The sequence below is a fragment of the Gopherus flavomarginatus genome, chromosome 12 (assembly GCF_025201925.1).
Source record: "Gopherus flavomarginatus isolate rGopFla2 chromosome 12, rGopFla2.mat.asm, whole genome shotgun sequence".
Taxonomy (NCBI): Eukaryota; Metazoa; Chordata; order Testudines; family Testudinidae; genus Gopherus; species Gopherus flavomarginatus.
The window spans coordinates 25,542,281-25,560,089 of record NC_066628.1 but is presented as its reverse complement, the minus strand read 5'-3'; the positions used below and the strand labels follow the sequence as shown (position 1 = coordinate 25,560,089).

The following is a 17,809-nucleotide window of genomic DNA, read 5'->3' as shown; positions in this document are numbered from 1 at the left end:
ACATATCTACACCAGCGACACCATCACAGGACCTAACCAGATCAGCCACACCATCACCGGTTCATTCACCTGCACGTCCACCAATGTAATATATGCCATCATATGCCAGCAATGCCCCTCTGCTATGTACATCGGCCAAACTGGACAGTCTCTACGGAAAAGGATAAACGGACACAAATCAGATATTAGGAATGGCAATATACAAAAACCTGTAGGAGAACACTTCAACCTCCCTGGCCACACTATAGCAGACCTTAAGGTGGCCATCCTGCAGCAAAAAAACTTCAGGACCAGACTTCAAAGAGAAACTGCTGAGCTTCAGTTCATCTGCAAATTTGACACCATCAGCTCAGGATTAAACAAAGACTGTGAATGGCTTGCCAATTACAAAACCAGTTTCTCCTCCCTTGGTTTTCACACCTCAACTGCTAGAACAGGGCCTCATCCTCCCTGATTGAACTACCTCATTATCTCTAGCTTGCCTGCATATATATACCTGTCCCTAGAAATTTCCACTACATGCAACTGACGAAGTGGGTATTCACCCACGAAAGCTCATGCTCCAAAACGTCTGTTAGTCTATAAGGTGCCACAAGTTTCTTTGCTGCTTAAACTGGGAGGAGTGGTATATATACTGGAGGGTAGGGATAGGATACAGAGGGACCGAGATGGGCAGGGGGAGTTCAACCACCACATGACAGACATAAAAACATAATATAAACTTTATTAAAGTCTCATGATATTTGGATCTCCCAAAGTTGGCAATACTGCATTGATGGGCAAAGGTAGAGGTAGCAAATTGTGACAGGCATACTGTTGCCTGATTTTAAGGGGTTAATATTATTTTAGATAATGTGGGTAATAAGCTCACCAATTGATCTGATCAGAAGATAAGGTTTTTCATCCCAGAATCAGGCTACACAGAGTTTGCAAGGACCCTTGGAATGTACAACAAGGACCCTCACATTGAGACAAATGTAGCCTTAAAGACTTGAGATAAATGAAATAGTAATCACACAGTAATTAAATGGCAAAATAATCAGAGTTACAAAGGCAATAATATTGTTCTAGAGATACATATGATATTCTGCACTATAAAGCTTTTGATTAATATACTCACACCCTTCCTTATAACCTGGTGGTAAGATACCAAGGACAAGCCTAGTCTCTGGCATGCTAAGAGAGCTCAGATCCTGGTTCCTCAATTCCTGAGTGGGAAGAGCAGAGCTTAGGAGAAGCTGAAGAGCTATAGAAGACTGAAGAAGTGAACAGAATTTTACTTAACTAACTACCTTAAAACTTACAATTCAGAACAGATTACAGACTAATAATCAAAAGGGTAATAAACTAAGCATGAAGAAGCCTCTTTGGCATGGTGGGTCACCCCTCTTATAGGGCTTGAACACCTCAGCCCTCCTTCTATATCTACACTTAGTTTCCTCACCCACAAATGTTGGGGTGCCTTACTCCATAGACTGGTATGTTTGTACATATTGATGAGAGACACACATATTAAATGACATTATTCCTGTCCTATCCAATTATTTCAGTTATTTGCAAGTTCCAAGTTGTGGTGTACCTGTTAAGTTTAAAGAGGTAGCACTTAGGTAGCCCCCCATATCACCTTGCTTCAACACATTCATAGGCATCTATTGTGACAAAGCTCTGCCCTTGTTGTCTCCATGAGTCCTACATTTCCTGACAGATTTCACTAGCCTCAGAGGCTCACTAGCCTCAGAGGCTCCACTTAACCCTTCTCTCTCTAGAGACAAGGGTCACAGTCTATTGAGTCATTTTCATCATAGGCCAGCAAAGGATGTGAGGAGAAGCTATCCTCCCTTGCACAGTCTCTGTTGTCTCCCAGTCTCACTGATTAATCAGTGGGGCAAAGGAGTGGAGCCCAGACCCACCCTCTACTCCAGGCTCCAGCCCAGGGACCCTAATAGTATCAGCTATAGTAGCTGACTTTTAGGAACAGGACACATGCAATTCCCCAGACTACTTCCCCACAGCAGCCCACACTTCCTCAAGCTCCACTTCACCCTTACCTCAGGGCCTCCTTCCTTGTTCCTAATATGGTGTGTACAGCTCAGTCTCCCCAACAGCACAACTGCTCACAGCTCCTAGCATGGGCACCCACCTGACTGGCTGGGAAGCTTTTAACTAGTTTCAGCCAGCCCCTCATTGGCTTCAGGTGTCCCAATCAACCTAGCATCCTCCCTGCCTTCTGGAAAGCTCTTAATTGGCCCCAGGTGTCTTAATTGACCTGGAGCAGCTGCCATTTACTTATCCTGGTACCAGAGATTTGTTTAACCTGAGGCTAATATATCTATCTCCCACTACTTTCTTTTTTCTACAGCCCCAGTGGGCCAGCTTATACTCTGCCCTGGTCCTGAGGCCCGCCAGGGTGTCAACTGGTGGCTCCTTCATGGGGCCATGAGCATGGGCGTGTACTTGGCGTGGTTTACCCCTGTCCCCAACACCTGCCTTTTTTGTGGCATGAAAGAGACCCTGGCGCACATTTATTAAGAGTGCACCAGATTGCAGCCCTTGTTCCTGCTCCTCTTGAATCTTACGTTGCGTTTTTGTTTGCACTTTTCCCCTCACCTGTTTATCTACGCACTCCCGTCCGTGGCCCCACCAAGTCGCGAGATCTTCTTGTCAACCTCCTCTTGGCCCTGGCCAAACTAGCCATCTACAAAACCAGGGAGAGGAGGTTGGCCGACGGGATTTCCTGCGACTGTGGGGCCTATTTCTGCTCCTCCGTCTGTTCACGCATCCAGGAAGAGTTCCTCTGGGCGGCGTCCGCTGGCTCCCTTGATGCTTTCAAGGAGCAGTGGGTGTTGTCCGGAGTTCTCTGCTTGGTGTCCCTATCAAGATCCCTTCGTTTAGCCTTGTGACCTCACTCCCGATTCTGTTTTTTTTCATTAGTTGTCCCACATAATTAGTTGGTGTCACAGACCTGTGGATCCTCCCCTTAGGCTGAGGGGAAGTCCTTTAGAAGTGGGTGGGCTTCACCCGCCCACCTCCTGGAAACCAATAGGACTACTTTTCTATACGCATCTGGCTTTGCCCTGTCACACTATGTTAAAGGTTGCAACCATATACGGACCTTATGCTTTAGCTCATCACCACCTATCTAGGGGAAAGGTCCCGAACATATGTACACTAACTTTGCTTAGCTCAACATACAGGATGTGGCCTGTAGGTCCCTTGCGTTACAGCCAAAAATACTCTAATATAAATCTATAAACCTATTATAACCTGTTATAGTAAAACAAATAGTCAAACCCATAAGAAAATAAGAAGCCTATAAGAAAATATATATAGGCAAGCAAGCGGGCTAGCCCTACAGTCTATAATACCCAGTAGTCATCACAACTTTCTACTCCTGATCTCGGAGATAGGGAAAGGCAGAGGGTGAGGAAAGGTGAGAGGTACCAAATTGTCTTGGGAATGCCTCCATCCATCAGAATTTACCAGCCCTGGACTAAAGGATGGAGGAAGGCAGAGGTGGGAAAACTAAGATAAATGAACCTCATCCATCACAGTATGGTATCTCTGGACCAGAAAGTGGGGAAATGTGAAAGGTACCAGATTGTGGTGGAAATGCCTCCACCTATCACAACTTACTGCCCTTGGACTGTAGGATGGTGAAAAGCAGAAGCAGTAAATTGTGACAGGGCAGCAAAGGAGAGGATACACAGATGTTAATAACGGGTACCAGAGGCAAATTGTGCAGGCAAAGTTACACTGGCTGGGTGAGGAGCAGCAGGTAGCCCCGTAGGGAAATGGAGGGAGAACTGGAGGATTTTTTCCTACAGCCTAGTGACGGGTTAAATTGACTCTCCAAATCACCAGAAGAACCTGGTGGCATAGTAATAACAACTCCATGGCCCAAACTAAGGGAGCAGACCTTGCAGCTCAGCTCAGACCTAGTAGACAGTGAACATAATGTGGAGAAAAGAGAACACATATTACAAACTGCTCCCTGGGTCAATCTCTTACCAGAGTGAATTCCACCCACAGTCAGTGTCACTGGGAAAAATGTCCCCTGCCTCTCTGCATTCTGGGCAGCCTATGTAGGACCATGAACCCATCACTGCCACGTCCCAAGTCTCTGCAGACATTTAATCTGGATGTCTCCTCTCTGTCCACTCATTGACATGGTGCCTTCTATGCATAATACCTCCTTAATGCTGAGAGGAGCTGTCTGCTCCTAGGGAATGTGGTTCCCTGGAGAGGGAGGGTCTGGGGCAGCAGGCTGCAATGAAATCATTTTTATTTGATTAATTTTCATAAAGAAAGAAACAATAATCCTGTTTATTTATTTATTTTATTGATTAATGTGCATAAAGAAAGAAACAGAAATATAATAAAAATGTAAAAAGGGAAACGACTGACAGCGTGACTGAGTTACCAAACACCACATGTCTCACAGGACAGCCAATAACATTAATTACTCACACAACTTCACAACTTTTCAAAGTGGCCAAATTAGACCAGGCAAAATCAGACACTATTACACACAGACAAAAGCAGAACATGCTGGGGGTAACCAGGCCCCACTACAGGAAATCCGGGACCCAGGGCAGAACAGTCACTGCCTAGAAAGGGATGGCTGAGGTTGATGATGCTACTTTTTATCCTTCCAATAACACATTAGCACCCACTATGCAAATTATGGCATTGCCTCATCTAGTTAACGTTTTTTATCTTAATTTTTATTTAAAAAATACATCTCTCTCCCATCCGCCTTTTAAATCTCCAGGCCCTTGGACAACTGACCCTCTGTCCCACCTATCCCCCCCCCCCCCCCGCAACCCGTGTCGGGGGGCCTGGGGATGAGGATACAATAGCTAATAACAATAACAGACAGACACACAGAGGCCAAACCGAATAGTGTCGCTGTCCCTAGGACCCAGGAGGCGCCGGGCGGAGCGATTCCCGGGGTCACTCAGCCTGGCAGCAGGAAGTGAATTGCGGTCGCTGCAGTGACTCTGTCGCGGTGAAACCCACGTTCCTTGCGAGACCCCGGGGCCTTGGCTGCTGCCGCTGGGGACCCAGAGCCCTGGCTGCAGGCGGGGGAGGAACATTCCCGCTGCTCCCCGAGAGACTCTCCCAGTGCAGAGACCCCAGCCTGACCCGCCCCCCCTTACTGGGACCCAGAGCCCTGTTCCCAGGCAGAGCCCCACGTGGAGAGAAGGTGAGACCTGCCCCCCTCCCCACGGAGCGCTGCTCCCGGTGCAGCCTGGCTGCAGGGGCAGGGGATGCCCCAGGCTGCTCCCAGCTGGGCTGGCCGCGATTCCCTGCATTGGCCAGAGGAAGGGTGGTTGCCAGCCCGCATGAGTGGGAGGGATCGATTGGGGATGGGGGCTGAAGAGGGGCAGGGGGCTCTCAGAGCCAGAGGGCATTGCGGGGAGAACAGCGATGCGTGAGGGGCAGGAGTGGGGAGAACAGAGATGTGTGATGTGACAGGAGGGGGGTGAACAGGGGGCGGGATAGGGATGTGGGGCTGCTGGAGGGAGGCTGAGGGAATCAGGGGGCCGGGGGAGAATTCTGGGGCGCAGGGGAACAGAGCTGGAATAGAAGGAAACTCTGAGTGGGGGGGGGGAATAAAGAGAAGGAAAAGGGGGGGCTGTGGGGAGAGGGGCCGTGGGGAGGCTGCAGGGAGAATATGAGAGCAAGCAGAGACTGGCTGGGGAAGGGAGAGCCTGAGAATAGAAGAAGGGAGAGGGATGGTGAGAGATACAGTGGCAGCTCCCCCAGCCCATGGGATACGAGGCTGCCCCACCCAGCAGCCAGCAGGAAACCTTTTTCTCTAGACATGGTCAAACAATGGGTGGGGGCGGGGGCAGCGGACTTCCCCCTAAGGGCTCAGAATTTACAAGGCAAATATCCCACTCTTTGATCCTAATTTAGTCTTTGTTTTTGTTTTTTTAAACAATCTCATTGTTTGGGGGGGGGGCTGACTCCTGAATGTTAAATGTTTGGAGCTGACAGGACTGAACAAGGCCCTACTCTGATTTCTGTGTCAAACTAGAGTCTCTGCTAGCAAGAACAGGCAGGGAATCCAACTGGTATTTGTTTTGGTTTGATGCAGGTTCAGTTCCATTCAATAGATTTGGTTTCTTTTCTGGTTCAAGCTACCCAAAGAAACAAAAATAGAAGTTCAGTTACTAGTTTAAATCCCTATTTCAATACCACTGGAGGTAAATCCATGAAAGAGAGCTGCAACTTAAAATGGAAACTCTTTTGATTATTTATTTGTTTTGTAATTTTAGCTTTGCATAGGGTTTCCTAGCATTTTTGTGTTGTCAAATATACATGATTATTTTTTCATAAGCAATGTGTTTGAGAAAGCCAAAATAACATATTTAAACGTTTGTTTTGTCATATTGGATCTCTGCAGTGAAAGGATACATTTGAGATCTGGAAATTTTCTTTTGATGCTCACTTGTACTGGCAGTTCCAGCAACACAATTTTTGCTATTTGATTTAGCATGAGCATGACATTTTTTGGATGTTCCCAGTAGTTTGGTATGTTATCTTTCTTATGGAGATGTGGTCCATCTGCAAATGAATCAGGAATTGGCTCAATCCTTTTTGGGGGCTTTTCTTCATCCAGATATTGCTTCCTTTTTGGAGATTTCACAAGCTTTCAGAAGAAGTTCCAATTCATCTTTCAATTTCAGACGTGTCTGACATTGATTCTGTGACATCATTATTTGTGACTCAGACATTTCCATCTTCATCCATGTTATGGTGTAATTAAATTTTGCCTTGATTTTGTCCTGTGCTGACAGTGGGGATTGATATCTAGCATCAAGATATATGTATGAGAGAAACATATCTATCTGGGGTAGGGGCTGGAGTCGTGTGTCAGACAGTGCCCTGGGAGGCTGGGAGTGGGCCCTGTAGCTGTCTTCAGTGGGGAAGGGAGTTTGGAGCATGAACCCTGCCTCAAGTGGAGCAACTGGAGGGAGGAGCTGCCCCAGGAGCTGAGGATGGTGGAAGGAGACCCAAGGGGAGAAGGTTGGGGAGCCATTACCTTTGCCCTTGGACTTGAGCTGTTATGAACTTCAGGGCCCTGAGAGCATCCCACCTCTTCTCTCCCCAGGGAGGCTTCTCCGAGGTGGCTCATCTACCTATGTCCTCTCTTCTGCCTACCATGGTGTGCAGGCAGTTCCCAAGCTTCCCCTCTCCCTCCCTGCTCTGGTGGTCTGGCCCCTTTCTCTTCTAAATCTCTTCTCACTGTCCTGGGGCAGGCCATTCTGCATTCTCCGGCCTATTGACTAGTTTGTTGTGTTCTCTTAAATGAAAATAAGATCCCTGTAGGTGTGGGGTTTTTTTTTTTTTTTTTTTAATAATGAGCTTAAAAAATGCTGAATCTTTATTTTAACTGGTAACACCACTTCTTTTTGTTCAGTTCCATTGAGGTTGAGTTGGTAAAACAAAGTTATGGTTGAAATTTGGTTCCAGTTAATGTATGAAATACTGCTTTGAACTGGTTCTCCAATTCCACTATGAGTCATAGAATATCAGGGTTGGAATGGACCTCAGGAGGTCATCTAGTCCAACCTCCTGCTCAAAGCAGGACTAATCCCCAGACAGATTTTTGTCCTAGATCCCCCTCAAGGATTGAGCTCACAACCCTAGGTTTAGCAGGCCAATACTCAAACCACTGAGCTAGCCCTCCCTCTGAGTTCCAATGGGCATATGAGATCAGCATTGGCCTGACTGTTCCTGGGGGCTGCAGGGGCAGCACAGGGTGGCTCTGGTAATTGCTAAGGCCAAATAGGTCAGTGTCAGTCTCTCTTTGTGCTCAGGATACTGGAACCCTAGAGCTAGCTGGACTTCTTGGGGCAGATGCTGTTGCCTCCATTGTGATCTGGGAGCCCAGGATGAGCAGCTACTGCTGCTGCCAAACGGAATCTATGCTGGAACACCTATCACTAAGGCCCCCTCTGTGCCCAGCTGAGGGGGGACTTTCTCCTGTGACTGGAACTATCACCCTGGGGCAGCCCAGGGCTTTGCTGGCATCATCTGCTGAGCCAGAGACTGCAGGTGATGAAATTGACCTCCGAGGGTGAGTGCAGGGGGCAGGCAGGAAAGTGACTGCACAAATGGCCCCTCGTCGCCCCATCTCTGCTCCTGGGTGTCTGTGAGTCCCAGAGCTGCTGCTTCCAATACACCCAGGCTCACACTCCTGTTAGCAGTGACAGTAGCTACTGGAGAGGAAACACCCACAGGAGTGGCAGGACAGTAACCAGCTCTTCTATGCAGAAGGGAGAGTGAAGAGACTGAAAGGGGCAGCAGGAGCAATAAGTGAGGAAACTGGTTCCAACCCTGTTTCAAACCCAGCTTGACTTTCCTGGGGAGAAGGTGAGGAGCAGAGAGAGGAAAAGCCAGTTCCTGCCTCTGCCTAGTGCCTGTGCTGCCAGGGGAATCTGCTGTCCTCAGGGACAGTGTTGGGGAAAATCTCCCAAACTGGAGCTTTTGATTCTGCTCTTTTCTAGCATTTAACTCAGAGACTCTGTTCCTTGGAGGGTTTTAAAGTGTCTCATGGATTTAGTCCTGGTGGGAGGAGTCAGATCTGTGCTGTATTAATGTAACTGAGAGTTTTCCCAGCATGGCGGAGTCCAGAGTGTCTGTCTGCAAGGAAAGAGCCTGAGGGGAATCGGGGTGTGAAATGGACTAACACTAATTCAAAAACCTCCCCAATTGCCCTTCTCACCCTGACAGGCTGCAGAACAACAACCCCGTTTTGCTCCACATCATCTCATCTTCCTAGGGGCCGGGGAAGGGAAATGGCTGTGGTGGATCCAGCTCAGGTAGAGGATTTTGTGGGGAGCTGTTGGGGAGGGTTGTTTTAGAGGGGGAGGGGCAGGAAATACACAGGGTGAGGCAGCAAGAGGGACAGGGTGTGATAATCCTGCTGGGACATGCTCAGCCTAGGGCTGGAGGTGTGGGGGGGCATGAAGAGTCCCCCATTTCTGAAACAGGAAACAACCCCCTGGACAAGGTTGGGAAAACAGGCCAGAGTGCTGGAGCCTGAACCCATCGGCAGAGATTGCAATGAAATACAAAGGGAAGGTGCTGGGATTCCTGTCCTCTGCACAGAGCTCTCTGTCAGCCTGTGCCCAGTAGGTGTGTGGCAAATGAGAAAACCCTGCCCTCCTCTGCTGGGAGGGACAAGGAGCCCTCACCTTCTCTCTGTTCCCTGCAGCCTCCTGGCCACTCTGAGCAGGGTGGATGTGGTATTTTCCTCTCGTCCTCCCAGAGCTGTCGTCTTATTGTGCTTCTTCCCCCATGAATAGTGGGATTGTGGCTGGGGCAGCAAGTTTTGAGTGGGGAACACCTCTTGTTTCAGATGCTGGTGACCTTTGAGGAGGTGGCTGTGTATTTCACTGAGGGGCAGGGGGCTTTGCTGGACCCTGGTCAGAGAGCCCTCTACAGAGATGTCATGCAGGCAAATTATGAGACTGTGACGTCACTGGGTAAGTATTCCTGTTCCCTCAGCTATTTGAAGCCATGGGGCCTGCATTTCTGCATCTGGTCAGATTCTTCCCTGGTCAGTTACATTAGATGGGAATGGGTCACATAGTCCACAGCTCCAGTGTGTGAGAGAGCTGTTCACCTCCATCCCCCTTGCAACAGGGTAGAGGAGTCATGAACCTGATGGACATGTTAATTCATCCCCATTCCTCCATCTTTCACAGAGGCAGGAACAATGTGTTAACCTATCTGCATTCATTCTCACTCACACCAAGATCTCTATACACGTCCCTTCCTGGGACTAGCTCCATCTGTGGGGAGGGCTCTTGCCTCTGGATGCTTAGACGTATGCAGGGTATAACACTAGAGCTCTGTGTGTGCCTCAGCAAGTCCCCCAGACCACACATCCTGAAAACTCCTACTGAGGGTTTCACAACTCCCCTCCCCCAGACATCGGCCTCTCCCAAGGAGGCTCAATGATAATGTTCCCGTCTGTTCAGACCCCATAGCCCCCTAGCAAATCATGGGCTCAGTTTAAATTCAATGTGCACCTCAGTGCACTCACACCATGCCTGATTTCGCCCTGGAGCAGGACTCCTCATTCCCAAACCTGACCTGATTGTCCTGTTGGAAGCAGGGGAAGAGCCGTGGGTCCCAGATCTCCTGGCGTCCGAGGAAAGGAAGTTCTCAAGAGGCACCTGTACAGGTGAGAAGTCTATACAACTATATGGCAAGTGAAGGAAAAAGCTGAAAATCCAAGCCCCCGCAGTTCTGCCTCATCTCACCCAGGTCAGGCCATGATCTGCACGTGTCAGGTCATCATGGCAGATGCAGCTCGGATTCCCACCCACCTTATAGATTCATAGACTATAGGACTGGAAGGGACCTCGAGAGATCATCGAGTCCAGTCCCCTGCCCTCATGGCAGGACCAAATACTGTCTAGACCATCCCTGATAGACATTTATCTAACCTACTCTTAAATATCTCCAGAGATGGAGATTCCACAACCTCCCTAGGAAATTTATTCCAGTGTTTAACTACCCTGACAGTTAGGAACTTTTTCCTAAAGTCCAACCTAAATCTCCCTTGCTGCAGTTTAAGCCCATTGCTTCTTGTTCTATCTTTAGAGGCTACGGGGAACAAGTTTTCTCTCTCCTCCTGATGACACCCTTTTAGATACCTGAAAACTGCTATCATGTCCCCTCTCAGTCTTCTCTTTTCCAAACTAAACAAACCCAGTTCTTTCAGCCTTCCTTCATAGGTCATGTTCTCAAGACCTTTAATCATTCTTGTTGCTCTTCTCTGGACCCTCTCCAGTTTCTCCGCATCTTTCTTGAAATGCGGTGCCCAGAACTGGACACAATACTCCAGCTGAGGCCTAACCAGCACAGAGTAGAGCGGAAGAATGACTTCTCGTGTCTTGCTCACAACACACCTGTTAATGCATCCCAGAATCACGTTTGCTTTTTTTGCAACAGCATCACACTGTTGATTCGTATTTAGCTTGTGGTCCACTATAACCCCTAGATCCCATTCTGCCGTATTCCTTCCTAGATAGTCTCTTCCCATTCTGTATGTGTGAAACTGATTTTTCCTTCTTAAATGGATCACTTTGCACTTGTCTTTATTAAACTTCATCCTGTTTACCTCAGACCATTTCTCCAATTTGTCCAGATCATTTTGAATTATGACCCTGTCCTCCAAAGCAGTTGCAATCCCTCCCAGTTTGGTATCATCTGCAAACTTAATAAGCATACTTTCTATGCCAACATCTAAGTCGTTGATGAAGATATTGAACAGAGCCAGTCCCAAAACAGACTCCTGCAGAACCCCACTTGTTATACCTTTCCAGCAGGATTGGGAACCATTTATAACTACTCTCTGAGAACGGTTATCCAGCCAGTTATGCACCCACCTTATAGTAGCCCCATCTAAATTGTATTTGCCTAGTTTATCAATAAGAATATCATGCGAGACTGTATCAAATGCCTTACTAAAGTCTAGGTATACCACATCCACCACTTCTCCCTTATCCACAAGACTCGTTATCCTATCAGAGAAAGCTATCAGGTTGGTTTGACACGATTTGTTCTTTACAAATCCATGCTGGCTGTTCCCTATCACCTTACCACCTTCCAAGTGTTTGCAGATGATTTCCTTAATTACTTGCTCCATTATCTTCCCTGGCACAGAACTTAAACTAACTGGTCTGTAGTTTCCTGAGTTGTTTTTATTTCCCTTTTTATAGATGGGCCCTATATTTGCCCTTTTCCAGTCTTCTGGAATCTCTCCTGTCTCCAATGATTTTCCAAAGATAATAGCTAGAGGCTCAGATACCTCCTCTATTAGCTCAAGTATTCTAGGATGCATTTCATCAGGCCCTGGGGACTTGCGGGCATCTAACTTTTCTAAGTGATTTTTAACTTGTTCTTTTTTTATTTTATCTTCTAAACCTACCCCCTTCCCATTAGCATTCACTATGTTAGGCCTTCCTTCAGACTTCTCTGTGAAGACCAAAACAAAGAAGTCATTAAGCATCTCTGCCATTTCCAAGTTTCCTGTTACTGTGTCTCCCTCTTCACTGAGCAGTGGGCCTACCCTATCCTTGGTCTTCCTCTTGCTTCTAATGTATTGATAAAAAGTCTTCTTGTTTCCCTTTATTCCCATAGCTAGTTTGAGCTTATTTTGTGCCTTTGCCTTTCTAATCTTGCCCCTGCATTCCTGTGTTGTTTGCCTATATTCATCCTTTGTAATCTGTCCTAGTTTCCATTTTTTATATGACTCCTTTTTATTTTTTAGATCATGCAAGATCTTGTGGTTAAGCCAAGGTGGTCTTTAGCCACATTTTCAATCTTTCCTACCCAGCGGAATAGCTTGCTTTTGGGCCTTTAATAGTGTCCCTTTGAAAAACTGCCAACTCTCCTCAGTTGTTTTTCCCCTCAGTCTTGATTCCCACTGGACCTTACCTATCTGCTCTCTGAGCTTACCAAAATCCACCTTCCTGAAATCCATTGTCTCTATTTTGCTGTACTACCTTCTACCCTTCCTTAGAATTGCAAACTCTATGATTTCATGATCACTTTCACCCAAGCTGCCTTCTACTTTCAAATTCTCAACGAGTTCCTCCCTATTTGTTAAAATCAAGTCTAGAACAGCTTCCCCGCAGTAGCTTTTTCAACCTTCTGAAATAAAAAGTTGTCTGCAATGCAATGCAAGAGCTTATTGGATAGTCTGTGCCCCGCGGTGTTATTTTCCCAACATATATCTGGATAGTTGAAGTCCCCCATCACCACCAAATCTTGGGCTTTGGATGATTTTGTTAGTTGTTTAAAAAAACCTCATCCACCTCTTCCACCTGGTTAGGTGGCCTGTAGTAGACTCCTAGCACGACATCACCCTTGTTTTTTACCCCTTTTAGCCTAACCCAGAGACTCTCAACACTTCCTTCTCCTATGTCCATCTCGACCTCAGTCCAAGTGTGTACATTTTTAATATATAAGGCAATACCTCCTCCCTTTTTCCCCTGTCTATCCTTCCTGAGTAAGCTGTACCCATCCACACCAACATTCTAATCACGTGTATTATCCCACCAAGTTTCAGTGATGCCAACAATGTCATAGTTGTATTTATTTATTAGCACTTCCAGTTCTTCCTACTTATTACCCATACTTCTCGCATTTGTATATAGGCATCTAAGATACTGGCTTGATCTTGCCTCCCAGTTTTGCCCTGACTCTCCTTTCTCTCTGCCATTATAGCCCACGCTCCCTCTTGTTTCCGACCCATCTACCAGGTCTCCATGTTCCCCACTTACCTGTGGGCTTTGCTCACCTGTCCCCATTGAACCTAGTTTAAAGCCCTCCTCACTAGGTTAGCCAGTCTGTGTGCAAATAGGGTCTTTCCCCTCCTCGAAAGGTGAACGCCATCTCTGCCTAGCAGTCCTTCCTCGAATATCATCCCGTAGTCAAGGAAGCCAAAGCCCTCCTGGTGACACCATCTTCGCAGCCAGGCATTCACCTCCATGATGCATCTGTCTCTGCCCGGGCCCCTACCTTTGACAGGAAGAATCGAAGAGAATACCATCTGCGCTCCAAACTCCTTCACCCATACTCCCAGAGCCCTGTAGTCACTCTTGATCCGCTCAGTGTCACACCTCGCAGTATCATTTGTGCCCACATGGATGAGTAGCATGAGGTAGTAGTCAGAGGGCTGGATAATCCTCAACAATGCCTCTGTAACGTTTCGGATACGGGGCCCCGGCAGGCAGCATACCTCCCGAGATGAAATGTCAGGGCGACAGATAGGCGCCTCCATCCCCCTCAGCAGAGAGTCTCCGACCACCACTACCCTACATTTCCTATTTGCAGTAGTGGCAGCAGACCTCCCAGCCTTAGGGGTACGAGGCTTCTCTTCCTTTACTGTAGGGGGTGATTCCTTCTCTCTTGTATCAAGAAGAGCATAACGGTTACCTATTACCACGGCAGGAGGGTTTTCAGCAGGGGGGAGCACTGCTCGCTGCCAGAAGTAACCAGCTGCCAGTGTCCACCCTGAGCCATCTCCTCCTCCACCAGTGGTGTGTCAGCAGTCCTGTGTACTGGGACAGCTACCTCAGCTGTCTCCACATGGACACTGTCCAGGAATTGCTCATGGATTCGGATGCTCCTCAACCTGGCCACCTCCTCCTGTAGCTCTCGCACCTGCTGCCTGAGAGATTCTACCAGTAGGCATCTTTCACATTGGATGTCCCCCCTCAGCCTGGATATCAGTAAGTGGAAATTGCAAATTACAGTCCCTGCAAAACCACACCAGGATCTGGGTAGAAGCATCCATGCTCATGTGCTCTGTCTGGCTACAGGCGCAGGTGGAGGAGACAGAAGCAGTGCTGGCACAGGTGTTGCCGGTCTTCCTAACCATCGTAAGTCTCCCTCTGTCAAAATCCCTCTCAAACTCCCCTGTCTGCAGCTCCCTGTCCACTGACCTTGTTAGCTGTCAGGAGTTTTTTCCATGATTTCACTTCCCTGTGAATGTTTGGATGGGATTTGGAAGCAGAATCCAAATTCTCAGTCTCTTCAACAGTCACTGAGTTTTGTTTTCCCTCTTTGCTATTCCCTTTTCTGTCCTTTGTACTGACCCAGGCAATGACTCCTGCCTATATTCTCTCTCTCCCCCATCAGGTGATGAGACCATGAGTGAGAACGAGGACGGGAATCTACTGCAAGTATGTCCTGAACAAGTGGAACTGCAAGGGACGTTACTGAAAAAAGGTGAAGGGAATTTTTCCCAGTGCTTGGAACAGAGAAAAGGCTGGAGTAATTGGCACAGGTCAGAGAGGAAGCTGGGAAACTGCCAAAGGAATAAAGTGTATGAATCTATTGGATGTGGGAGAGGAGGCAAGGATTCCAAAGAAACAACAGTTCAACAGACAAGTGAGAACGAAAAGAACCCCTATAAATGCTTGGACTGTGGGAAAAGCTTCAGTCATCGCTCAAATCTGACTAGACATGGGAGAATCCACACTGGAGAGAGACTTTATAAATGCTTAGACTGTGGGAAAAGCTTCAGTCGGAGCTCAAATCTTATTAGCCATAGGATAATCCACACAGGAGAAAAACCCTATAAGTGCTTGGACTGTGGGAAGAGCTTCAGTCAGCGCTCAGGCCTTATTAACCATGGCAGAATCCACACTGGAGAGAACCCCTATAAATGCTTGGATTGTGGAAAAAGCTTCAGTCATCGCTCAAATCTTATTAGACATGGGAAAATCCACATGAGAGAGAGACTTTATAAATGCTTAGACTGTGGGAAAAGCTTCAGTCGGAGCGCAAATCTTATTAGCCATAGAATAATCCACACTGGAGAGAAACCCTATAAATGCTTGGACTGTGGGAAGAATTTCAATCGGAGCTCAAATCTTATTAGCCATAGGATAATCCACACTGGAGAGAAACCCTTTAAATGCTTGGACTGTGGGAAGAGCTTCAGTCAGCGCTCAGGCCTCATTAGCCATGGCAGAATCCACATCGGAGAGAACCCCTATAAATGCTTAGATTGTGGGAAAAGCTTCAGTCGAAGCTCAAATCTTATTAGCCATAGGATAATCCACACTGGAGAGAAACCCTATAAATGCTTGGACTGTGGGAAGAGCTTCAGTCAGCGCTCAGGCCTTATTAACCATGGCAGAATCCACACGAGCAAGAACTCCTGTAAACGCGACTGTGGGAAGAGTATCAATCAATGCTCAGGCCTTATTAGCCATGAGAGAACCCACACAGAAGAGAGACCCTATAAATGCTTGGACTGTGGGAAAAGCTTCAGTCGGAGCTCAAATCTTACAGCTCATAGGAGACTGCACACGGGAGAGAGACCCTATACGTGTTTGGACTGTGGGAAAAGCTTCAGTCGGAAGGAACATCTTATTAGACATGGGAGACTCCACACTGGTGAGAAACCCTATAAATCCGTGGTTCTCAAACTTTAACAACCCATGGACACCCCTTTTGATTTAAAAATTTTCATGGACCCTCCGCCCCCACCACCACTCAGCCACAGGCCCCGCACCCGCTCCACCCCTTCTCCCAAGCCCCCACCTCAGCCCCTCCTCTTCCCTGCCTCTTTCTGCCCCCTCCCCCAAATGATCCCCACCCCCACTCCTCCCTCTCCTGCCCAGTGCCTCCTGCACACCGCTGAACAGCTGTTTTGTGGCATGCAGGAGGTACTGGAAGGGAAGGGGAGGAGTTGATCAATGGGGCCGGCGGCCCCTGACATGACTCGTTGACCCACTGGAGTACCCTTGCGGACCCCTGGATCCCAGTTTGAGAAACCATGCTATAAATGCCTGTACTTCAGGAAGAGCTTCAGTTATTGCTCAAGTCTTAATTAACCGTAAGAGAAATCATACAGGAGAGAGACCCTATAAATGCTTGGCCTGAGGTAAAAGCTTCAGTCAGCGCTCAGCCCTTATTAACCATGGGAGAATCCACATGAGGGAGAGACCCTAAAAATGCCTGCAGTGTGAAAAAAGTTTCAGTGCACCATTAGCCCTTATTATGCATCAGAGAACCCATATGGGAGAAAATCCCTATAAATACTTGGATTGTGGAAAAAGCTTTAATCATTTCATGTCTGAGAACCCACACAGGAGATAAAACCTGTAAGCGCCTGCACTGTGGGAAAAGCTTCAGTGAAATCAAATCTTCTTATGCATCAGACAATCCACATGAGAGAAATCCCATAAATGCTTAAATGATGGGGAAAGCTTCAGTCCTAGATCATACCTTACTAAACATTTCAGAATCCACATGGCACAGTATCTATAAATGCCTTGACTGTGGAAAAAAGTTAATTTGAAGATCAAACCTTACTTCACATCAGACAATCCACATGGGAGAGAAAATCCATAAATACTTGGACTGTGGAACTAGCTTCAATAACTTCAGCAAAAGAGTCATCTGAACTCCATCCAATAATTCACAGAAGAAAGACTTGAATGTGTGGGGAAGCTTCATTTCATGCTCACACAGCATCAAGCATCAGCAAATTCACAGAAGGAAGAGGCCTCTCCGATACCCTTAGCATGGAAAAAGGTTCAGCTGGAGCTAACACCACATTGGGCATCAGAGACTCCTCCACATAGGAGAGAAATTCTCTCAGTGCCATGACTAGGACTGGCCATAGTAAAAACTCCATTTCCTAATTCCCACACACAGCAGTGGCATTTGGCTTCCAGGTAACCAGCTGCCCATGTCTGGGGGCAGGTTCCAGCAGCCGCTGACCCTGAGCTGTTCCGGGACCCTCTGGCTTTGCCTGGTCTAATAAAACCCCAGGCAGAGGCGGAGGAGAAGTCCTTATCAGCCCCTCCCTGCTGCAGTCCTGGCTGCTGAACTGAAGGACCTTCCTGCCTCCTGTTCACCTGCTGTGGGAAGGGAGAGAAAAACTCCTCCAGAAGCTCCCTCTGCCTGAATTAAGTTACACCCTCTCCCTTCCCTTCCCCAACGTGATGCCCCTCCCATGGAGACTAGGAGAGGGATACTTAGGCCAGGCCCCACATTCACTCTGGACACCCCCACCTCCATTTTCCTGCAGCCCCTGAGCTGGTTTTCCCCACTTACCTGAAACTGGTACTTGCAGAGTGAGTAACCCTGGAGCTGACAACTCTCTTCCCCTCCCTAAATCCCCAAAAGTGTTGGGTTCCAGGAAATCAATTGTGAAGGGACCAGGAGGGATGGGTTTGGGGGAGGAAACGGGGGGATTGAATGGTTGGATCTGGTGGATGTGGGAAGCAGAAGGTGTTGGGTGCCAGGCAGATCATAT

The 17,809-nt window shown here is 47.7% G+C and overlaps 1 protein-coding gene across 1 annotated transcript; it reads left to right on the top strand.

Annotated features, from left to right (window-relative positions):
- The first annotated feature begins 4,936 nt into the window (after positions 1 to 4,936).
- On the top strand, positions 4,937 to 16,424 carry LOC127032453 (zinc finger protein 436-like). The gene is made up of 4 exons (XM_050919733.1): positions 4,937 to 5,206; positions 9,374 to 9,500; positions 10,091 to 10,204; positions 14,674 to 16,424. Exons 2-4 carry the CDS (start codon positions 9,374 to 9,376, stop codon positions 15,975 to 15,977), a joined length of 1,545 nt encoding a protein of 514 aa, XP_050775690.1. The 5' UTR covers positions 4,937 to 5,206; the 3' UTR covers positions 15,978 to 16,424.
- Positions 16,425 to 17,809: the final 1,385 nt, after the last annotated feature.

Coding starts and splice junctions, on each gene's coding strand:
- LOC127032453 (XM_050919733.1), top strand. CDS start 9,374: ATGCTGGTGACCTTTGAGGAGGTGGCTGTGTATTTCACTGAGGGGCAG. Junction 9,501..10,090: donor TGAGACTGTGACGTCACTGG/GTAAGTATTCCT, acceptor GCCCTGGAGCAG/GACTCCTCATTCCCAAACCT. Junction 10,205..14,673: donor CTCAAGAGGCACCTGTACAG/GTGAGAAGTCTA, acceptor CTCCCCCATCAG/GTGATGAGACCATGAGTGAG.